This window comes from Poecilia reticulata, chromosome 1, assembly GCF_904066995.2.
Source record: "Poecilia reticulata chromosome 1, P_reticulata-male-v2, whole genome shotgun sequence".
Taxonomy (NCBI): Eukaryota; Metazoa; Chordata; class Actinopteri; order Cyprinodontiformes; family Poeciliidae; genus Poecilia; species Poecilia reticulata.
Genome location: NC_088830.1, coordinates 20220423 through 20242576, shown reverse-complemented (window position 1 = coordinate 20242576; position 22154 = coordinate 20220423). Strand labels below are relative to the sequence as shown.

Genomic DNA, 22154 nt, shown 5'->3' with positions numbered 1-22154 from the left:
CTCCCTTCCGGGGGCAGGAAATTCTCACAATTGCTGGCCACAGCTTCCCTCCATCGCGGGAGGCTACGGGGGTCTGGCTAGACTGGCTCTGAATGCTCAGCTCCGGAGGGAGTTTGTCAGCGGTGAGCAAACAAAGGATGCCGCTTGCAGTCCCCCACCTTAAAAGGCTCTGCCATTTCAAACTGGAGGTCAGAAGAGTACAGTTATCTTCAAGACTAGCTCTTTGAAGTTGAACATTGAGAAGAATGCTTAAGATGACCTCTGTTGTGACCTGCGGTAGCTTATCTGAAATTGCCTGATCACTGGCGGGTTTCCAAAGTGGCAACTGTAAAAAAAAAAACAACAAAAAAAAAAAAACTCCAAAGTACAGCTCTGAGGGTTCTTATCAACTTCAGGTTTGAGTAGATCATTCTGAAAGAACTGCAAAGTGGACCTAGACAGGTAGGGTGATAAACCTCCAAGGAGTCTGTGACAGACTAGTGGCAAACAACAACAAAAGTCACAAGAATGACAGTATTTCTGCTTATTGGGTCATGTGTTGAGTCGTTTTGGAGCAACAGTTTCCCTGAAAGCCTAAACTTTGAGTCTCAACCAGCGGCAGCGTCAAAACGCAGAGAACAACTGGACACCAGAGCTTATTCTAGCGTGACGAGTATTGAACCCTAAAGATGTATGACAACAGATTTTTCTCTCCAATTCCAATTTGGTATCATATTTTGTGATTCGCATTCTGGGACAGTTGGTGTTCACAGAGAGGGTCTTGCTGTTAGCTAAGTGATACGGTGCCAGAGATATCACCATCTGGTTGGCCTCAAGCAGTGTCTTCAACACACACACATACACACACACATACACAAGCACTCACACACACACACACCCACACAAGAAACAAAAATGAAGTTACTCACATCAACCATTCAAGTTATTTACCACCAGCTGGTGTAGGAACACAGGCGTGGATCCATAGACACATACACAAGCAAACTGCACAGCTGGGCCAGATGGATCATCGCTTTGCTAATCCCAAAGGCCTCAGTGCCCCTGATGACAGATTTATGCTCTCCAGGAGCGCCTTGTCCCTGGATCAGGTGACCTGACTTTCTCAAAGCCCTCTGCGGAGCTTTCTACAGCCAGATGAGGATTACCTTTCCTCCCCAAAACATTCAGATATCCAAGGATGCACCCTTCTCCATAAGGAAAGTAAAAGCTAAAGGGAACATATGGATCCACTTGCCTGGCAAGTGGACCAAAGCAGGACGTAAATTTACCAGATAAGGCAACAGCTAACTTCCTGTTTCACAGAGTGCAGATGAGGCGTATTTCCTTCTTCAGATCCTCTCACAGAAACAAATTTCTCTTCAGAGTTTAGTCTTGTGTTCTCAGTGAAAAAACAAACAAAGCAAGAATTCAACTAAGATACTATTCTTCTTGGGGAAGAGACCATTTTTCTCTTGGTGTTCTTCATTAACTCCATGTTGCATCAAAATAAATATGTGCATATCTGCGTGTGTGTGTGTCTGAGCACGTTCCCAATGGTTTTATGGTTTAAGTGACCCTCTCTGTACTCATATCTGACCCAGACCTTAGTGACTGATAACAGGCCGTGTGTTGGAATAGACAAAACTGCTGGGACAAAGTGTAAAGACTGGAAACAAATTCTAAAACAGGACAACAGCAAGACTGAAAACAGGATTTCATACGACTGCGACAGAAGGCCAGAGGCACGAGTAGTTAACAAAGCTTGAAGTCCAGACATGGAAGATGAGTTATAGGGATGGGTATTGGTCTATATACCTATGGTTTATCTAATCTTAAAGGCTAAATCCCATTTCACCCTTTGCTGCTCAATGTTAGCCCACAACCCAGCAGTTCATAGGGTTTGGTTGCCCCAGTTGATTTTGGGGTAGAGAGCAAAAGAGCTATTTAAACCATAAGTTTTTAATTCTGTTCAGAGGCACACAGAAACAAAGAAAACTGTGGGTGATTAAACTTTGAAATGTTCTTTCAATGACACAACAGCCACTTCCAAACCCCCCCTATTTTACAGTATCACTTAACTGTACAAGATAAACTTCAAAAACTTCTTCAATCTATATATCCAAAAAGGACTTCCATACTAATGTTTTTGGTGTGATATCACCAAATTAATCACAGCAACAGACTAACTGAAAAAAGGCAATTATTATTAGGATAAATTTGATTTATAGGGCCACGTAAAAAAAAAAAAAGTGACAACCGATGATAATATATCGGGCTCCAGAAGAAGTGTCAAATCCTTTCCACTGAATCACTTTAATGTAGCATTTGATTTTGTCACTATACAACATTCCATGGCTTATTTATTTATTTATTTTATATTTAAAAATATGTATGTATATTGGGGGGTATGTTCCAATTCTTATCTTGCCCTTCTCCTCCTTATTCTGATGTTTGGAATCAAATTTTGATCCGATTGTATTTCGTAAAATCCAACAGTGAATTGCGTAATTTCCAACCCACATGTGCATTTTTATGATCAATATTATTGTCAATGAAAATTTACAGCACCGGATTATATTTTGTAAGCGTGAGCATTCTGTCTGATCTCAGCGGTGCGCTCATCTGCTGGAAACTTTTTCTTTTTTTTTTTTTTTTTTTTTGGCAGCGGTGTGTATTAAAAAAAAAAAAAAAAAAAAAAAACGGGAGGGAGAACCAGGAGAAGATTTTTATGAAGAGTAGAGAAGCATCCCTGACATGGTGTGCGTTTCTGTCTCTCTGTGTGTGTAAGTCGTGAAAGGTTATCTGGTAAACAAAACCCGGGGATATTCAGTGGATTGTAAACAGGACGGGGGGACGTGAAGGTATGCGACGAGAAAGGGGGCAGATTTCTTATCTGACAGCCTGAAGCATTATACGCCTCAGACGACTAGAAAGAATCATATATGTGAGGGTGAAATTCTAGAAAAGTAGTGCATGTAATAAATCAAATTTAGAGATAACACATTTAAACAGTCACAAAAATAGGGTATAGTGGGTGGGAAAAAATACTTAAATCTTAAAAACAGTAAAATTGAAACACTAAAATCATTTTAGATATTTTGTGGTGGATATCAGTCACTGACTTACGTGTTAATATCATCGTTAAACGTCACAATCGCGAGTCCCGCTGCGCCCCGGCTGGTATCCGCTCAGATCCACTCCGCTCTCAGTACAAAGTCCGCATAATAAATCCAGTGTGGGTAAAAAAAAAAAAAAAAAAAAAAAAAGAAAGAAAAGAAAACACTATAGCTTTGGTCGCAAATGTCCCTTAATCGTTTCACAAAACAATAAATCCATTTGTTTCTGGTTGGATTCAGAGGTCTTCAGCACCTTCCAGCTCCCTCCGACGCTCAGGATGCAGATCCCAGCAGGAATGTGAATGGAGAACTGTGTGATTCAAGCTTTAGGAATGGGCGACTCTGAGGTGGCTCCACCCCCCACCCCATCCAGATCCACTCCTCTGCTGCGCCCCACCTGATAAGGAGCAGCTGCAGACCTGTGGAGTTGCTAACATGTAAGGAGTGGAGAGGGGGGGTCGAAAAAACCCTCCAGCTCTATGACAGCACGGATTTTCAAAGCGCAGAAGGTGATGCGGTTATTTATTTATTTTTTTTAGACTTCATCAAAGTGATGAACTTCCCCCATGAGGTGATTCCTCTGTTTTCATTTCAGCTTCTACCACTCCCCTAATGAGCTGCGTTTGACTGGTGGGTTGGCACCCAGTTTGCATATCATTAGGAACGAGTGGAGACAACTGTGAGACGCTCCTTTGTGTCGCTAGATTAGTCTGAAAAGCGCAAGTGGTGCCGTGAAAAGACGGCCGCTGCAGGTATGACAATGCATTCACACCCCGCCCGCCCGCCCTTCACGGCGAGGCGCGCCCAGTGCACGTACGCCACACAATCAGGTCGACTGAATAGTGTCAGAGAAGAATTTAGCCATTTCTCCTGAAAATCCTATTATTTAGTTTAGGTCTTGCGCAATATTCTAATATTCCTGAGGAATTGGATTATGTGTTTTCGTTAGCTGTAAACCACAATCAACGCAATTAGTAGAAATAAGCGTCTGAAATGCATCACCACGCTTAAGGAATCTCCATCATTTATTGTCGTACTGTCTTGAATACTTAATCTGACGTGTTTTTCAATAATATTCATTGAAATATACGTGTACTATTGGAAAGGAGCCCTGTCAAGTTGTACAGTAGTGGTTTTAAATGTACTTAAGTAAAAAAATAAAAAATAAAATAAATAAATAAATATTGAATGGATTTCAAATTTACTACAGTTAATAATTATACAATAGGATTTTTTTTCCATCCACATCAAAAACAGAACAAATTTAATGTCTGGTTTACTCTTGATTCATGTCAACACAAACAACAAAACCAACTAAGATCTGTTCAAAGATCTCGTGAGGCCTAAGCAGCAGCTTAGTTTCCATTTCTTAACATCGGCTTGGTTGCGTCCATATATTTCACACCTCCGCATTATTTTCTATGATCTCACAGCGTTAAGGTGGAGCAAGAAAAAGAGAAAGCCAGACAAGTCATCATGTGGCAAGGAAATGTCTGTAATAACCCAAAGCTTGGACGGCAAACAAATGGAGGGAAAGGATGATGCAGAAAATCCTGGATGACTGTTCAGTTCGTTGTTGGCAGCCATGTCTGTCCCAGCTGACGCCTCAGTCAGAAGCAATTTAGCCAGAAACATGGATTCCGCCAACTCCATTAAAGAGCATGTGTGTGTGCGTGTGTGTTAAAAGGCTGCATATATATCCAACAAAGCATCAAAGTATTTCTCAGTTTTTGAAGTAATCTGTTTGTTCCAAGTACTGGATACTGAGATACAGAAGTCAACTCAAAATGTTTCCTGTAAATCTCAAAAACCAACAAAACCTGGATAATATTTACATTAGATTTTTTATAAGGATAGGTTTGATTTGCACTGCATTTTTATGTACTTGTGTCCCTTCAAAACTTAAATTATTCAACTCAGACCTTTGTTACCATGTGCTCAGTCAGTTTGATGACTTGGAGGGCCGCTGTCCTATAACTTTTAGATACGTCTCTGCTTCAACACACCTCGGTGAAGAAGAAGTAGAAGAAGTTTTATTTATGTAGCAGTTTTACAGCAACAAGGCAGTTCAAAGTGTCTAATAACATGAAATAATCATTTTATTCCCAAGTATCGGTTTGATCAGACACCAAAGGTGTCAAGACATGATTGAATTTAGGAAAAGAATAACAGCCCTATGGCACTCGAGCATAAAGCAACGTACAATCCAGTCAGCAGAACTATAGAAAGGGAGCTCATTAAGGAAAACCTACACAAAATTCATAACCTGCCGGAAGAAAGGGATAATTACTGTGTGCGAGGGTGTGTGAGTGACAGAGACAGAGCAAGCATAAGCAGAGGAAGCACAAATGTAGAGAGATTACCAAACAAGGCCAAATCCCTGAGCAGAAAAAAAAAAAAAAAACCCGACCACCCAGAGTCTGCGCCCAAAACACAAACGCTAAAACGTCTTTCTTCCAACGTGGGTCCACAACCCCTGCGAGGAGACGAGGGGGCTCCAGCTCTCCGAGATGTTTTCTAGTGATAATTGCGAAAGAATGCCCGCAACTGTTGATGAATGTGTGTGGTAAAGAGTTTGAGATCAGACGAGCAGACGTGCCGCTGCTGCCAGTAGCTGCGGGCCAAATGAGTGCGTCTCTTTCAGAGTGTCTGCAGTTTCCATTCATCAAAGCTCGTCAGAGAGCTCGGCTTATGATTCAGATACAAATCAAATACAAGTATAATATGGGTGTGGGACAAAAGAAAGGAAATGAGGAGATGCAACGGGGTTAGAAGGATTACAACCAGCGCTGCATATAAATGTTCCCCAGAAAAAGGGAACTAGAAATAAAACCTTCAACTTAATATACTTGGTTTAATGGATTGTTTTGTGTGTGCTATCACCACTAATTTAAACACTAGGTAGTCATTTGATTTCCAGTCCTTTGACTGCTGAACTGTTAGGCAAAGCTACTGTTGCAAGCCATAAACTTTGCTTTGTCACCTCTGACCCCCAGGCATAAAGGAAGTGAAAATCTAGGCAAGTCAGTATTAGAAATGATAAATTGAGAACAAGGAAAAAAGATGGAGAGAATAATAGGAGGAGCAGAGATCAGAAGCAAGAAAAAGGGACAGAAAGATGCAAAGTAAAGACAAAAGTCTTGCAGCTTCAAAGAGCTACAGTATCCTCTGGGTTATAGCCTTGGGGTTCACCAGTCCTAACCCCAAACAGAGGGGCCAAGTGAAGGTCAGCGGACGAAGGACTCATTCCAACACACACAAACCCACGCATACACACGCACACACACACACACACCCAAGGCCATGTCAACAAACACTCCCAGCGGAGATAACCAAATCATGGGTTTGTAAAGGTTATAGTGGTCTTTTGGTGGTAAAAAAAATGTTGCTGTGTTCGGTCTGTGTGCGTAAACATCAGTAAGTCATTTTCACTCTCACTGAGTTAAAAATATGCCTTTGAAATATAGTTTTGTATTTGTTGAACTTCTTCTGTATACTGTTTTTCACCATGTTATTTAATCTCTTTAGAGTTCCTTTTCTACATATTGTCTTTCTTAGTGTATTTGATTGAGAATTTATATGACACACCGACAAACTGGATAACAATGAAGTGGAGCGAAAAGACACTTTTTTTTTACAAATAACACTCTTCATGTTTACCGAGACATGGCCGTCCACTTAGGCTGACAGGCTGGGCAAGGAGAGCAATAATCAGGGAAAACAGCCAAGAGTTACTCACTGTAACTCGGGAGGAGCTGCAGAGATCCAGAGCTAAGATGGAATAATCTCTTAATAGGCAAACAAAAACAATATTTCGTGTTACGGGGCCTCAGTGGAAGGCCTCTAAAATCTTAATGAATTGAATGTTTAGCGAGTAGGTTAAAGGTATGCTCCCATACACAGCATAGTTTATATCCTTAGCCTTTCACTGATGTAGGTTCAAATAATGGGTGCAACTGTTGAGACATAAGCAGATAGGGTGGAGGGGGAGTGGATAATCTTTTCATAACAGGAATCTCCAGAAATAGTTCATCCATAGTCTCTGGGATCAGCCCAATAAGACACTGATTAGAGGCAGAGGGAGAGAAAAGGAGAGGGAGAGAGAGAGAGAGAGAGAGAGAGAGTGAAAGAGAGCGCGAGCAAATGCTTGCAAACACACAATGGTGAGGAGGAAGTGCAAGGAGACAGAGGCTTGGTTTGGCTCTCACAAAAACACACGCACACACACCCCCACAAACAGAGGAAGTGTGAAGCAGACAGAAGACCAAGCGCCTCGCCAATACCCTCTCTGGGCTTTGATGGACTGATCGTGGTCACAATAGAGACAGGAGCCTGACACACACGCTTTTCACAAACAATGGATCCATGTGGTTCTATCAACGTAAGCATTCCGAGGTGGATCCATTCATCATCAGTTTTCCTCTACACGCCCCAGGAGTAAAGGCTCCAAGGGCCGCAGCATTCTTCTTTTAAGTTTCTTTGACGTCGTCTGCACAGCTGCTTATGAAATTGAAACCAAAATTTATTAATTTCTGCCACTGATTTTCTCAAACAGCAAACACATGAACACACACGTTCACGGACGCCATGTGGTTGCTGAAAGCCTTTTATTTAATATCTTCATTTAATCCTCAAATAAACTACAGATCCACATAAATCCCCATGTTAGTGAAATCCAATACTGATAGCTCCACTTGGTTCCTTGTACCACAGACCTAATCCAGGACCTCAAACTGAGCTTGCAGGGAATATTTAGCCCCAGAGTGGATCCTTCAGTTTGGAATAATAAGTGACAAGTGAGTGGTGGAATATGTGTTTAACTGATTTGTGTAATATCAGGGATTAGGCAGAACCTGTACCACCTTAGGAAAATATTGTTTACACGTTCAAATATATTAAAAAAGACTGCAGACAATGGTACGTGAAAAAGTTGCTTTAGAGACCAAACAATTCTGGGGACTCCCTCAGGAAACAGCCGACTGGGGAACTCCCCGAAAACCTTTCTTTTTTCCTCTCTGTTTGCATTCATGCTTCTAAAGAAGGACGCTAAAATAGCAACAAGAAGGTATCAACCCAGTCTGGATGTTGGTTGGTGTACGTTTTGTTTGTCAAAACTGGTATCAATATTTAATTTTTATTTGAACTTTTTGAATGGCTGTTGCTGCTGCTTTGACTTGTGTTTGTTAGGCGGTCTGGATCAGTCATCACACAAACTGGGATGCTTTGGTGCTCAGGTAGTACTAACTGTGGGAATAAAATGCATAAAATAGACATGTTATGGTTCCTGTTTAAATTAGTACAAAATTATTTGGTTTTAACATTTATGAGAGAAAAACATAAGGCAGTAGTTAATATTAAAGGCACGTCAATTAATTGATTAGTGATTAAGATCAGATCAGACAAGTTTCCCTTGATCAGCTCGTTGTCAGGGATGCCAGTAACTGCAAGTTGAAAGTTATCTTATAGGCTTTGTATTTTCAGACAATGTCAATACAAAACCATTGTTCTGCCATTATTATTAAATGGTTACTTAACAATAATGATTTTTATTAATCATTATTAAAATGATGTCATAATCATTTTTAGTAATATGATTATTTAAAAAATGCTACAGTTGTGAACAGACATCACAGTTTAAGGCCAAATATTTGTTCAAAAGTTTTCAATTCAGATTTCAATCTATCCTCTATAATGACTGTTAATGTTATTTCCCATTGATGTATTTCACGCTGCAGTTTTGTTGATTGAAAGCCAGTGAGTTTTCAATGGAAAGCTCACTGGTGACAATGTGGGTTCAGGGAACAAGCAGGTTGTATGAGCTGATCCACTCAACTAAAAATTATTTTGTTTTGGAGAGTGCTTCATAATAGATCACAAGATAAAAAAAAATAGACTCTTTAAAGAAAACTCTTGCCTCAGGGTTTACCCAGTACTTGCCTGCCCTCATGCTTGCTTGTGCACTATTTCTTCGATTCTCATGGTGGTTGTTGCTCAAATGAAACTTTAAAGAACATCATAGCAAGAGTGTCACCTGTGTGAAATGCCAAACTTTCTCAAATTGATCCTTATGTGCCCTGTCTTTGCTAAGAAGATATTTTCTACATCACAAGACAGTCTGTAAACTTCTCCTTTAGCTTAAGTCACACAGCTAATTTACCATCTCCAGGTGAAATGCTACCATACAAGGTGTCTACTCAACCTTGGACGTTGCATATATATATATATACCAAAAATTCAACATTTATGTCTGAAGAGGCACAATTGCCCACAAGAAATGCACTTCCTCCTTGTTAGAGGGTACAACTCTCACCAAATTCAATAGTCCAGTGTGGCTCCTTGTTTCAGATTTAACATTTAGAAAAACTGCATCAATATTACGATATCAGAAGTTAGTTGATCAGTATCTCATCAAATACACAACAATATATTGTTGCTCATGTTTCTCCCATTAGTCATGCCTAGAGAAAGCAGAGTAGGGGAGGGTTTGCTTCAGGGTGAGAATTAGATGACAGAGGAAGGAAGAACGCAACTAAAAGAGCTTTTTAAGAGGTTAATAGAACAAGGCAAGACACATGTTGTGAATTAGAAAAACTGGCTGAAGACATTTAAAGGCAAACTTAGAAAACAAGATGCTGCAAACAGCTTGGACGTTCAAGTAAACCTGGACAAATTAAAAGTAGCAAAGCACTTCTAGATTCTAAATCTGAAACGTGGGAAAAATTAGCTTAAAAATGCTATTCCACCAGCGTCAGATCATTATGAGCTTTTACTCCACCAAGACTGACGATGTTTAATGGCGGCGTCCTGTTACTGGCAGAAGGAAACCATCTGGTTTGATATTTCTATGGGCTCGGAGAGCGGAGGAACAGCTTTTCATTAGCCAAAGAGTTACTGTGTGTGCCTATATTTTCCAAGAATTACAAGCGGTAGCGGTTTGCTTGGGAAACCAACATGAATATTTGGGGAGTGGTTAATGATGCCAACCATATGTGAATGGAGGAGCGTTCAGAGCTGCCTCACGACGCCTGGAAACTTCCAGAGTTCCTGTTCCAGACCAAGTGACGTACAATAATTGCTTTTTTGATTAACATGTGTTCCACATTGCTTCATTTTCCAAACACCTTGGTTTATCGGACAGATTAAAGTAAACCAAAATGAATGTTAGTGTTTATCCTCACCTGTGAGTTTAAAGTACACTAACTGGGAAGCAAATGTCTCATGAACTTTTTTTTTTTTTTTTTAGCTGTTGTGTTTGCTAGAAGCTTTTTCTCATGTTAGAACTCCCAGTTTTTAATATGAAGCACATTCATTAAACTTGTGTTTTATCATTTATGAATTCCCTGTTGTATTAACAATTGTGTTAACTGTACTTGGCATTGTTTCATTAACTATTGGATCAGGATTTGGTATCGATACAATCCTACTCTTAAAACTGATCAAGACATTCCTACTTGACAATGCTTATTTTATTCATAGATCAAATTAAATAAAGTTTGTTAAAAAGTGCAGCAAAGTAATGTTTTAAACAAACGAAAAACAATAACATAAGGCAGTGGATAATGTTAACTATTTCATCCCTGTAAGATATTTAACCAGTTTCTGGATCCTGTTTTTTGCCATCAGATAATTTCTCAGGTGACTGTTTGGTTTAAATATAAGGTGATCAGGCGATTAGAACTGACAATCCCATGCAGACTTCAGTACAGCGCTAATTAAAATGCGGAAAAGATTCTGACAACTGGATGAATACAGATTGTGAGCTGCATTCAGTTTTCTGAAGCTGTCATTTTCCTGCTGACATCAGTTTCCTATAATATATCAAATATTTAACAGCCTGTATTATAGAGCTGCTTACCATTAGTACTGCTAAAGGTTTTTCCAACTGTGGCGAAAGACTGAAGGACTGCAGCTCAGTTAAATTCATGTTTATGTTGAACGTGAAGCACGTGCACGGGCCCCAGTTTTTTGCACTTTTGTTCCAGAAATCTGACCACCTCAGCTATAAAAAAAATACAGCTGGGAGGCACTTCTTTTGTACATCACAAAAATAAAGTGACAGTGATCTGTAAGAATGCAGAGTGTGCTGATAGTATCTGCCACTGTGATGAATTGTTTGGAAGGAAAGTGCAGTTGGCAGACGCGCAGAGGAGCTGGCACTGGTGTAAACCGGTGCGTGCCAACTGGCTTTCAGCAGTGGTGACTCAGCCAGCCTTAGGTGCGAACTGTGATCTGCAAACGGTCTGGAACGAGCCCCGTGGCAACGTTTTTGTAAATTTAGGAGTAGCTGGAGGTGTGACAGGATTATTGTCCGTTACCAAGGAGAAGAAGAGAAATTGCAACAGGGTGAAAAAATGAATGGCTTACTTTGGGCACATGCCACGTTTTTGTTGTTGTTGTTCAATTGAAGTTTCATTTTATTTTAAATATATTCCTTTCCATGTGCATCCGAAGGGCACAAAATATGCGTTCAGGATCTCTAGAGAAAATTTTTTTTGCACACCTCCATTATCTTTCCTGTTTTTGACTTTCGTGTCAAACATAACTGAGTTCAGTGACGCCCAAATTCCATAATGCCAGATATCCATTTTCTCTCTCCCTGTGTGCATTATCTGTCAGCAGACAGTGCAGGAAGTTGAAGCTTTAGTCTTCTCTGCTGTGACCCATGACCTCTTTTGTACCCCTGACCTCTTGAGAGCCATGTGTTGGACTGTGCAGACATGAAGCCTGTCATGACAAACACAAACCAGGTTCACCTGCGAGATTGTTCCCTGATCTCGAGGTTCCTTCAAGCCAAAGTGCACCAAGCAGGTTTGAATTTCAGACTGATTTCTGCAAGCGTCCAACATCTAAAGGCTCCTGGGCCATTTTTCAGAGCTTACGACAAGTGAGAGTGCTACTGATCAAAGCATGATAAATGACAGGACGGGAAGGAAAATATACAGATATTGTGATTGCTTCTTAATGAAACCCAAACTTTTTCAGATTCACATTTTTTGCATAAGTAAAGCCAAGCAAAAGGCAAAATTTATAGTGCTTTGCAAAAAAAGTATGACTGCAACCATTTTATTTTTTGTCACAATATAACCACAAACTCCAAGATATTTTAGACTGCATGTCACTCCCAGCACAACTTCACCATAGAGAATCATGATAGTAGGGTTGTCATTCTGTGAGAAACTTTTCTTTATTAGATGAAGATGGATAGAGCTAAATATAGCCTGTGCTGGAAGATTGGGGCTGACTGACAAACTTTTGAAAACTGTGCATATTTTTCATACTTTGTGTTGGTCTATCGCATAAAATTCCAATCGGAGATTATGGTTCTAAAAATGTGATTTTAGAATCCATTCTTTGTTCTACAAAAAATTGTCGCATGGCCAGACAACAATTCCCAGCTCTGACGCATTTTCAAATAATTGACTTGCAGCACCTCCTCAAGTGCTTCTTCTCTATTTTGCTTCGAGTATGCTTCAGTTCAACACTGCCAAAAACACAACAGGAAAGCCGAGAACATCCAGCCAGTATTGTCTTGATTCCTCACGTGATGACCTTGACCTACTAATCTCTGTATAGATGTGGTATTCCCGAGGCAATTGCCTCATGCGCTCAGTAAACACAGAGACTCATTTGGAAACAGTTTCTTTCTTGCTTCTGTGCAAACCAACATTTGCATGTGTGACATATTTTTCGACGAGTACGCAGAGAGTCAACAATGAGGGGCTTTGATATGATTATGAAGGGGCTTCATTCAGTTGGAAGTCTAAATATTTATCTGTATGCGTAGCTGACCCCCATACAGCATGAAGGAATCGAAGGAATCTAAAAAATTAGGCTATGTGTAAATAAACAGACTGAACTTAGGGTAGGTGTTGCTGTTTAAGGAGAGAGGCAGACAACCACCGGATTGGCCCTTTTTAATTAAACTTGTTTTTCTTCTTCAATTATTTTTTTGCTATTTTACATGTTTCGGTTTTAGCATCTAGCAGATATTATTCTTCCTTTTCTTGAATAGTATTCAAAAGATATTAGTGCCTCATTCTTACCTCCATTTCTTTATTTGCCCAATCTGTCTTGTCTATGTTTCTGTCCTACACAAAGACGTGGTTATCTTATTTACCCTGCAAGCTAATAGATGGCACCGACATATCTTAGGGTGGAGACATTGGGTGATGAACAGGAGCCTCAGTGAGGCCTGTGGCTTCCCCCTCATCCGTCTGCTTCCCATTGGTCCCAGGAGGACGATATCTCTGCTCCCGAGTGGGGAGGAGGCCTAATCCCCTCCAGCTGGAGTTTGGGCAGGAGAGGCCGAGCAACCGTATCTTCAACTGTCTCGGGTTTGGATTGCGTTGACCCTCGCTCAATGTGTTTATTTTGCAAGCAGCAAATGTCAATGAATGGATAGAAAACATGAAGCAATAAATCTATCTATAGAAACACCTGAGAATGAATGTGAGTAAAATTATCAAAAGTTTTCTAAGGTTTAATGGAGAGGTAGTAATTGTTGCTGATTCAAACATGTGTCTCAACGGACAAACTATCAACTCTGGCATGATTCATGGCCTCATGAAGTTTTCTTTAAACCCAAGGTGTAAATTTGTCATTTGTTCCAGTCTGCAAAGGCCTGTCAGGTCCTTCCAAAGGAGAGCCACTAAATGCTGCAGAATTTTAACAACGAACAACAAATAGTGGAAAACACATTTAGTTACAGAAATACCAAAAATTTAGTATCAAAGAATAATGTTATAGTAGGCTACTAGATATTCGTGGATAAAGTAGTGCCAGTGCCAGCTGAGAAGTAGGGTATAACTTACAACCAAAATTTTTTTTATTTGACCACAAGCACTGCGGTGCGGACGGCATTGATGCAACAACGGTTACTGCTGGTTCAAAGCAAAGGACAATGTGAGTAGACCTGCAACATAAACTATGACACATTGTAAAAACCAAACCTGTAGGGAACACAATTTTTTTTAAAAGAATAAGACATTAGTCAGGAAGGCAGAAGAATTTCAAAATAATTTGTCTCCATTTGTAAATTCTCCCTGCTGCTTCATCACTTACAAAGTATCCCTGAGGGAAATTACATGTGAATTAGTCCCTTAGTATTTCCTGATGTGCAGCTTACATAAATGTGAAAGTTTGATAAATTGCTCAAAGCATCATAATCAGAAAACAGCCCACGGGAAAAACAGAGGGAGACGAAAACACAGCAGGAATGTGAGATTCTTTAGGTTTTGAAATTACTCTTAAAAAATGATGTTGAGTGTGAGCCGTGAGCGTGCCAGGATTTTCTAGGTCATGTCTCACTGTGTTTATATTAAGTGTTACATTTGGCAGCTATGTTGACCCTGCAGACAGAAAAACAAAGAGAGTGAAGGACTCAACATGTTTACTCATCATTAGGGTTTAAATGGACACTATCTGAAAAGAGGAAAGATGTCATAAATTGTCTAAAGGCCGTTTTGAAGAACAGTTTTGATCTATTGCAACTTTGTCATGCAATATGATGTTTCAGGTAGCAAATGGAAAATGTGTGATCTGTCAGAGCACTTAGACTAATTAATGCTGGACCTGTATAAAGTTCACTGACCCTGACCTCACCCACACAAGTAAAAAAAAACACATTAAGTTGTCAAAGTGTCACTTTGCCTACAAGCTAGCGCTAAGTGCCCCAGCACTTCTATTATTCTCCCTGCAAGGAGCTAAATTAGAGGCTGACTGGGACACAGAGTGTGACAACACTCAGCCAGTGGCCTTGTATCCACCCATTCAGAGCGCCAAAGGGGTTAGCATCCCAGAGTGACTGCTAGGGTCACTCCCAACACCTCTTTTATTCTGGAGGATATATGAACAATTATCGACTGATCAGTCAAAAGGGAGATTATGTTCAATGTGTAGTGTGGGGTCTGCAGTGAAGAGAACCCAATAAGTCGGAAAGCGAAAGGGATGTTGGGAAACATCACGGCTGCATTATGAAGGAAGTAGCAGGTGATCTTTGGTGCATGTTGGTGTTTCTAAGTCTTATAATGATTGAGTAAACAAGTCCACCAAAGAATGAAAATATGGCCATTGCCCTGTTGAGCTGAGGTATGTTTTGTGTTTGAACTGTTATAGTAGGGAGTTATAAGGAGCTTTTGAGGGGGTGTCAAGTATTTGTGTACTTCGGCAATTCGCAGGTGGCTATGGTTACCTACTCCTGCAAATACTGGGGGTCCATTGTACTTTTTTGCCTATAGCCCTATTTATAGAGACATGCCTGGTGTCATCCAGGTGTCGTTACTGTAGAATATTACCTCAGTTGCCAGGAAGTTGAAGTTGAGTCATGAGACTGCTATTCAGCATCAGTGTATTCAGTGAGCAGTTTGAGTTGAATTTTAAAGACAAATTGTAAGCACTATGTGCAGAATTGGCTGATTTATCGCAAAGAACCAAAATCCATATCCTGTCGTCACATTTGACTATTTCTTTAGGTTCAAACAAATATTTAAACTTTTCTGACAACCTTTAAGGAAAGGAAATATAGTGAATGTATGCGATAAATATTGAAAGAGCATGAAGGTGATGTGTTTTAAATCCGATTGTGGAATACCAGGACGCCATGCTACTTTTCACTAATATATTTGTGTGCTCAAAAACATCACCCTAAGGATCAGGCCTGTCATCTCCAGTAGACTAACTCAGTTAATTAAAAATGGCTGACCCACTGAGACTGCTTCGCCATGCTAAAATGAGCAGACAGCCAGGAAATGAAGGCCCACCGGAGAGTAAACAAACAACAGACCATGAGATCAGGAACCCGGAGAGGCAGTTAAGTCCCCAAAGATGAGGATGTTTTAATGGGGCTCTAAAACTTGGCTTAAGTACCCATCTGGAACAGATTGTGTCAAAATGCGCTTGTTTAACAGCTAATGATGAGTGACGAGTCACTCTACCCACGCCTCATCATTGTAGGCTATGCTTTTAACAACACAAACACTGGCCTTGTCCTTTTAATCCCCAAAAAAATGATTCACACCCCTTGAATTTTTTTATCACATTTTACCAAGTTACAGCCACAAACCTTATTGTAAAGTATTTTATTAGAATTTAATTTAATAGGCTACAAAAATGTATTCAAACATATCCATTCATGTGTTTAAATGGACCAGTCAAAGAGATACTGTGTTAATTCCGGCTGAGTTTCAGCTACGTTGGAAAGAAGAATGAGCAAAAAATGTCACTTTCCACATATGTAAAGTTGGTAAATACGTACCTCAAAAGTCGTGCAGTTGTAACTGCAACAAAAGATAGTTCTGCAAAGTATTGCCTATGAAGCATTTTTTAATTGCATATTATTTTTTCTCTACTTCATTATTAGGGTCTACTTTCCAAAATCCCTGTAAAAAAAATACAGCTGTTGCAGATGTAACATCAAAAAGTAGGAGAAAGCTCAGGGGGTATGAAGAGTTTTGCAAACTACTGTATACAAACAGACTTATATACTGACCATCAGGAAAACCTCAGAGCTGTAGAAACATAGTTACAATGTGATAACTGGGTGCCATTCATGTGAACATATACATGCCACTTCTCGGTCTTCTCTTGCCTGATCTGTTCTTACAACTGTGTTCAAAACGTCTGAAAACAGCTTAAATGTGTACAAATGTGCTCACTCATTTTTGACACTTTCAATTGTCACTCTGCATCTTTGTACTCTGCAGTTTAATCAAAAACACATTCCATCGGTATGCTCAAATACATTCGCCATAAGAATGGTAAACGAGGGCTTCTGAAAAGTCAACTATTTTTTTCCCCAGAAGTGACCTCTATTCCTATGTTTGATTTCCTGAAAAAACACAATCCTAAGTAATCACTAAGACACAAACTGGTCACACATTTTCCAGAAACTATTAATCACAATCAAGCTTTGTATTCTTTTCACACAGTTTTACTTTGTTTTCGGGCATTCGGCACAAGATGTTGTTGCTTTTCTTTTTAACTGTTTGCTCTACATTCCCCACTCATGTGCCTTATCCCTCCGGGGTCCCTTAGTAGACAACACATGACTTTCCTCTAATAAAAGCATCCTTGCAGTATTGATTAAAGCTGGAGACGCAGCCTCTCCACAGTGATCCAAACTAATAAAGACAGCCCTGTCTACAAAACAGCACTGCTCCACACAGCTCTCGTAAATTTCTGCTGACGAATGAAGCAAGAGTCTATGATTGGACCACTCTGAAAAACTGCAGCATAAAGTGAGCATTGAGACTGCAGAGAAATCGATAATTTGCCTAAATATTTGGAACAGCGTTTTTGGACGGCTAAATCCGGAGTCCTGTGAATGTTGGCACTGCAAGAATCTACTCTCCATCAGCACATAATGCCAGTAGACTCTCGCAATAAAGAGATTCCTTGTTCTGGATGGGTTTTTATTCTGCTGTTTGGGTCACTGAGTAAGTCAAGTGAGGGGGACTGGAGAAGTGAAGCATGCACTGTGAAGGGAACAAGAGGAAGTCAAGAGGGCTACTGCGCAATCCTGCTGAAAAGTGTCTGACATTCTCCTATGTTTCAAAAAGAAATTATAGGGAAGGGCTCTTAACCGTTTTGTCAATAAAAAATAGACCAAAACTCCAGCTAAACACTACATTTTCATGGGTTTGGCTGAAAGATATTGTTAACCAAAACGTATTCTTAATTGCGAGTTGTGTTACTCCAAAAAATAAAAGATTTGGTTCACATGGCTTTTATTCTTTCAGCTCAAAAAATGTCTCCTGTGATTTTCGGTTTCGTTCAATGAGACGAGAACGAAATGAGACACCTATCAATAAAAAACAGATGGATCTTTCAGGTCATGAGTCAGAGAGCAACCCAGCGCTCCGACAAGAGAAAGTGCAGAAAGACGGAAGGAGAGGGAGCGCTTTGCAGCAAGCAAAGCAAACAAGTTTGGCTCAAGCTTGTTGGAGTCACTGAGTTTAGCAAAACATTCCTGAGTCTTTGAAACAAGTGGCCTTGTGAGACAGACACAAGAGGGCTTTAAATCACCCAACAGGAGCAGAGCTGAAGGACTCTAACTCTGTCATAAATATCTCATGAGATTTACCTGCATGTCAAGTTAAACGACTGCCAGTTAAACTGCAAATTTTGGTTAAAACGTGTACCACATCAGTGTGATACGTGAAGAGATAACATGCCACTAATGACATTGAGAGTTTAGCATCTTGTGAAGCAGGTGATAAAAGGTCAACATTTTATTAGGATGTCAAGTGTTAACAGGTAACATAAAACGCTGCCAATGCACCAGTCATGTTGATTATCCCTTTTTTTCCAGATCTGTTCTGTGACTTTTAAAGGGTAATTTTATTTTTCTGCTCCAGACCAACTTTCAGAGGTTCTATTTGACGCAATATTTGGTATCAAACATTACAGCTGAGCTTTTCTGAAGCCAACTAATTTGCCCATTATTACATCTAAAATAGCTATATTTAGAATTAAATTGCGTAATGTTACGTCTAATACGTGTATTCATGTATGCTTTTTGATATCCTTCGAATTATTATACGCTTGTGCACTCACAAAGACATGGCGCTTTAAAGTCTCTTTTCAACCATTCGAACGCAACACACTTCCCTGCTGAGACGCACGAGTGCTTTAATAAAAATCTCTGGTACAAACCAAGTCGACAGACAAGCAAAAGATGCTCTTGGCCTACTTGTTCAAAACCTCATGACCGGGATGTGATGCAGGCGCTGGAGAGACGATGGAGCATTTGGTAAAATAATAAAGAGGTGTACTATTTTTAGACAGACTTGACCTAAATGTCAAAGCATCCTGAAATGTGACTCTCAGAAAGGGATGCTGGTGCCTTGGAGAAACATCACAGGCTTTTCTGAAGAGTGAATCACGTAAAACGTTCAGAGGAACAAGAAAAATGACCACAAGTCAGATCGCTGAAGTTTGAAGTAACGCTGCTCATCTAATTGCAGTGACAACCGAACGGACGAAACAGGCTGAACATGCGGACGTGAGAGTCGATGTGCTTTAAAGAGGAAATGGATGCCGCAAGAGGACCTGATTGACATTAACAAGGGCCAAATGTGATGGCAAAGCATTTGCAAAATGGCAAGTAATCTGGAATATTTATGCAGTGGTTTCAACTGGAGTGGTTTTAAGAACCAGAAGCTCATTTTGAAGCTATAGCCCCATTCTGACTAGCAGTTAGCTTGAGTAATTTCTAACTAATTTGTGCTTCTCCCATTACATACAGTCATCACTGGCATGAATACCATGTTCATTTTGACTTTCAATGATGGATTTTGATCTTTTTATTCCTTTAAAAGGCTGCTTTGATGTGTTTTGCTCACACTGCTACACTTAAAAGTTGGTACATTGTTCTTGGGTTGAGAGTGTTACTTAAAACTCTCCAAACACACTTCTTACAATCCTTGTCTTCACCTCATCACATTAAATTTTTCTCCAGAACATATTTGGATTCCCCATATGGATGGCTAACAGTTCCAGTCTAACTTGAAGGCATCAGTTTTGAAGGAGGTGCTTCATTCTGGCTAGCTTCTCTTTTTTTGTCTATGGCAGCATAAAATTGGCTGTGTTGGGTTTGGTGCTTGGTGATTTTAAGAATATTGTTGAAAACCCTAACCCATGTCTTTGTGGTTGAGGGTGATAGTTTGGGTTACATGGTTAAGACCTGGACATAATTTGATGTTTTAAAAAATGTATCACTTTAAGATGTTATTTTCCTCTAATAAAACCACCACATACAACAGTGCACTTTGGTTCTGGTTTGTATTTGCATGTTCAATGATCATGCCTGACAAAGTGGTGAACTTATTCAGAGCTACCAATCACAAGGTCATCTAACTGGGCACAAAACCTTCCACCTTTCAGTCCAGTTGGATAAAAAAAAAATATATTTTTTTCTGTTAATAGCGGCAAAGTAATTCACCAATCCTGGTTTTGTGTTTTTAAGATTTTATGGGACCAGAAGGACAAATTTCATAATACAAATTCTTCTCTTGACAAACTGAAGAAGTGATCAAACTCTAAAGTCTTGCTGTGAAATCATATTCTTTTAGCTTATTTGTCACATAGTTGCATGCTGTGTTTTTCTTTCCCTGAGACCTCTCCTGAAGTCACACCGGCGTGCCCCTTCTGACTTCCTCTTTTGGCCTCCTTCTACCATGAAATGATCCTGCTGGGTTGCTATATAGTCCTGCAGGGCCCAACAGACCCGTAACAACTGTGTGGTTTAACAAAAGAAGGGTGTGAGCAGACCGGAACATGTTCACGGGCCTCCCTCGACCTACACACAATAGCTGGGTTGCTACTTAATAATCACCTTTTCATGCACAAATTGTCTTTGGTTCTTAAATATGTTTAAGCAATAGAGCAATTGTCTTACTGAAGTCTCTTATGCTGTAGATTGATCTCCACAATGATACAAAATGAACTGAAGACTGCCTCTGTTCTTCGAGGGTCTTCTGCTAAATCATTCAGTTCTGAGACGCATCAGACTGCAAGATGTCAACACACTGCCAGGGTAATCTACAGGATGTTATTTGAGTGAAGACAAGCCGTGACTTGTGTTGACTTGTTTTAGAGTTAAAAGGAACTACTTGTTCCTGAAAACATGCCGAAAACATTTTCCAATTATCCGACTATGACCAGATAAAAGGAGAGTGAGCTGTAAATGTTTATCATCTACAGAAAATGAATTTTAGAAAAATACTCTGAATTGACAATTAATGATAAGTACATCTTCAAGGATGGCTTCATGCACATGGGATCTTCAGGAAATCATTGGCAGATGAAGATAAGGATTGCGTTAGGTGATATATGGACAACGGAAAACTTTTTGTGAAGCAGTGACTGCCTCGCCAACTACCTAAATGGCAGCCGAGCTGGTCGAGGTGGCAGAGTGAGGACACACAGAATATGGTATGCTTAGAAACAGAGATAGGCAGTAGAGATGGTGTCCTACATGCATAAACTAAGACATGGCTTTCTGCTGCTGAAGTCTGTACATTGAATAGCAGGATGGATTATTTACAGCTGGAAATACACATTCAACATGTCGACCCACAAGTGTGAGACACAGTTTTTGTTTTGAGCAATTTCAAAAGCAGTGCAAGAGAGGCTAACACCGGTTATCTGTGCTACTGCAAAAGTACTTGAGACTACAACCACCCATACTGCCAGTTGGGTCTCAGTACAATGAATAGATGCTGCTGATAAAGGGATTACCCTACATTTTTATGCAAGTCTCCTGCTTCTTGGACATCAAGACACCTTTAGGTGTTGCTTTTCTCTTCTTAAGGAAGACTCAACTTCAGCAATACCCATTGGACAAGAGCAACCCATTTTTTTTCAATGAATATTTATGACTTGAACTCACTGGCTACTTCATTACTACCCCCTTTTTTCTTTTAGAAACTTTAACAAGGTGTTCTCCTTCACACAACCGCCACTCACTCCCTGCACATTTCCCCTCTTTATAGAACCATTCTCTGTATGCTTGAGAGAAAGTTGTGTTCGAAAATCTCAGTAGGTCAGCACTTTCGTAAATAACCAGAGCAGTCTGTGTGGCACCACATTCAAAGTCACCTTTCTTCGCCATTCTAATGCTCGGCATGTCTTTAAACCCCGATGCCTAAAAACACTCACGTTTCAGCCTGAGTTGCTATTTATATTTACAATCAGTTAAGCAGGTAAGTGTTTATGAAAAGATAGCAAAGTACTTGTCGTTGTTGTTGTAACAATGTTAACTTGAAGACATTGAGATAAAATAGAACATATATCCAGTAGGCAGAAAGTTCAGAAATCAGTTGTACTTTTTCATTTGATTACCAAAACATCTCATTTTCTTTCTCTAATTACCGGCTTCAGCAGAGACCTACACAATGTTCAGGTCACAGATGTGGTTTTAGTGCATGCTGAGTGCCAAGTAGGGGGTGGGGGGAAAGCTTGTTAGCACAAGTGGCAAGGAGGGCATTCAGGCTGAGTGTTGCTGACATAATTCAGTAAGCAGTTTCTGAACATCCTGTACTGAGTGTTGCAGCGTGTCGA

At 40.0% G+C, this 22154-nt stretch overlaps 1 protein-coding gene across 3 annotated transcripts in view; it reads right to left on the bottom strand.

Annotated features, from left to right (window-relative positions):
• The window catches only part of dlc1 (DLC1 Rho GTPase activating protein), a 76571-nt gene that overhangs the window by 22131 nt on the left and 32286 nt on the right, over positions 1 to 22154 (bottom strand). The window contains exon 1 of one of the 3 annotated variants that reach the window (XM_008413551.3): positions 3106 to 3404. The exons of the other annotated variants lie outside the window; for them this stretch is intronic. Coding sequence (XP_008411773.1) covers positions 3106 to 3118 — 13 coding nt within the window. The 5' untranslated portion in view covers positions 3119 to 3404. Of the gene's footprint in view, positions 1 to 3105; positions 3405 to 22154 lie in introns of those variants that run through there. 3 annotated transcript variants of the gene reach the window in all.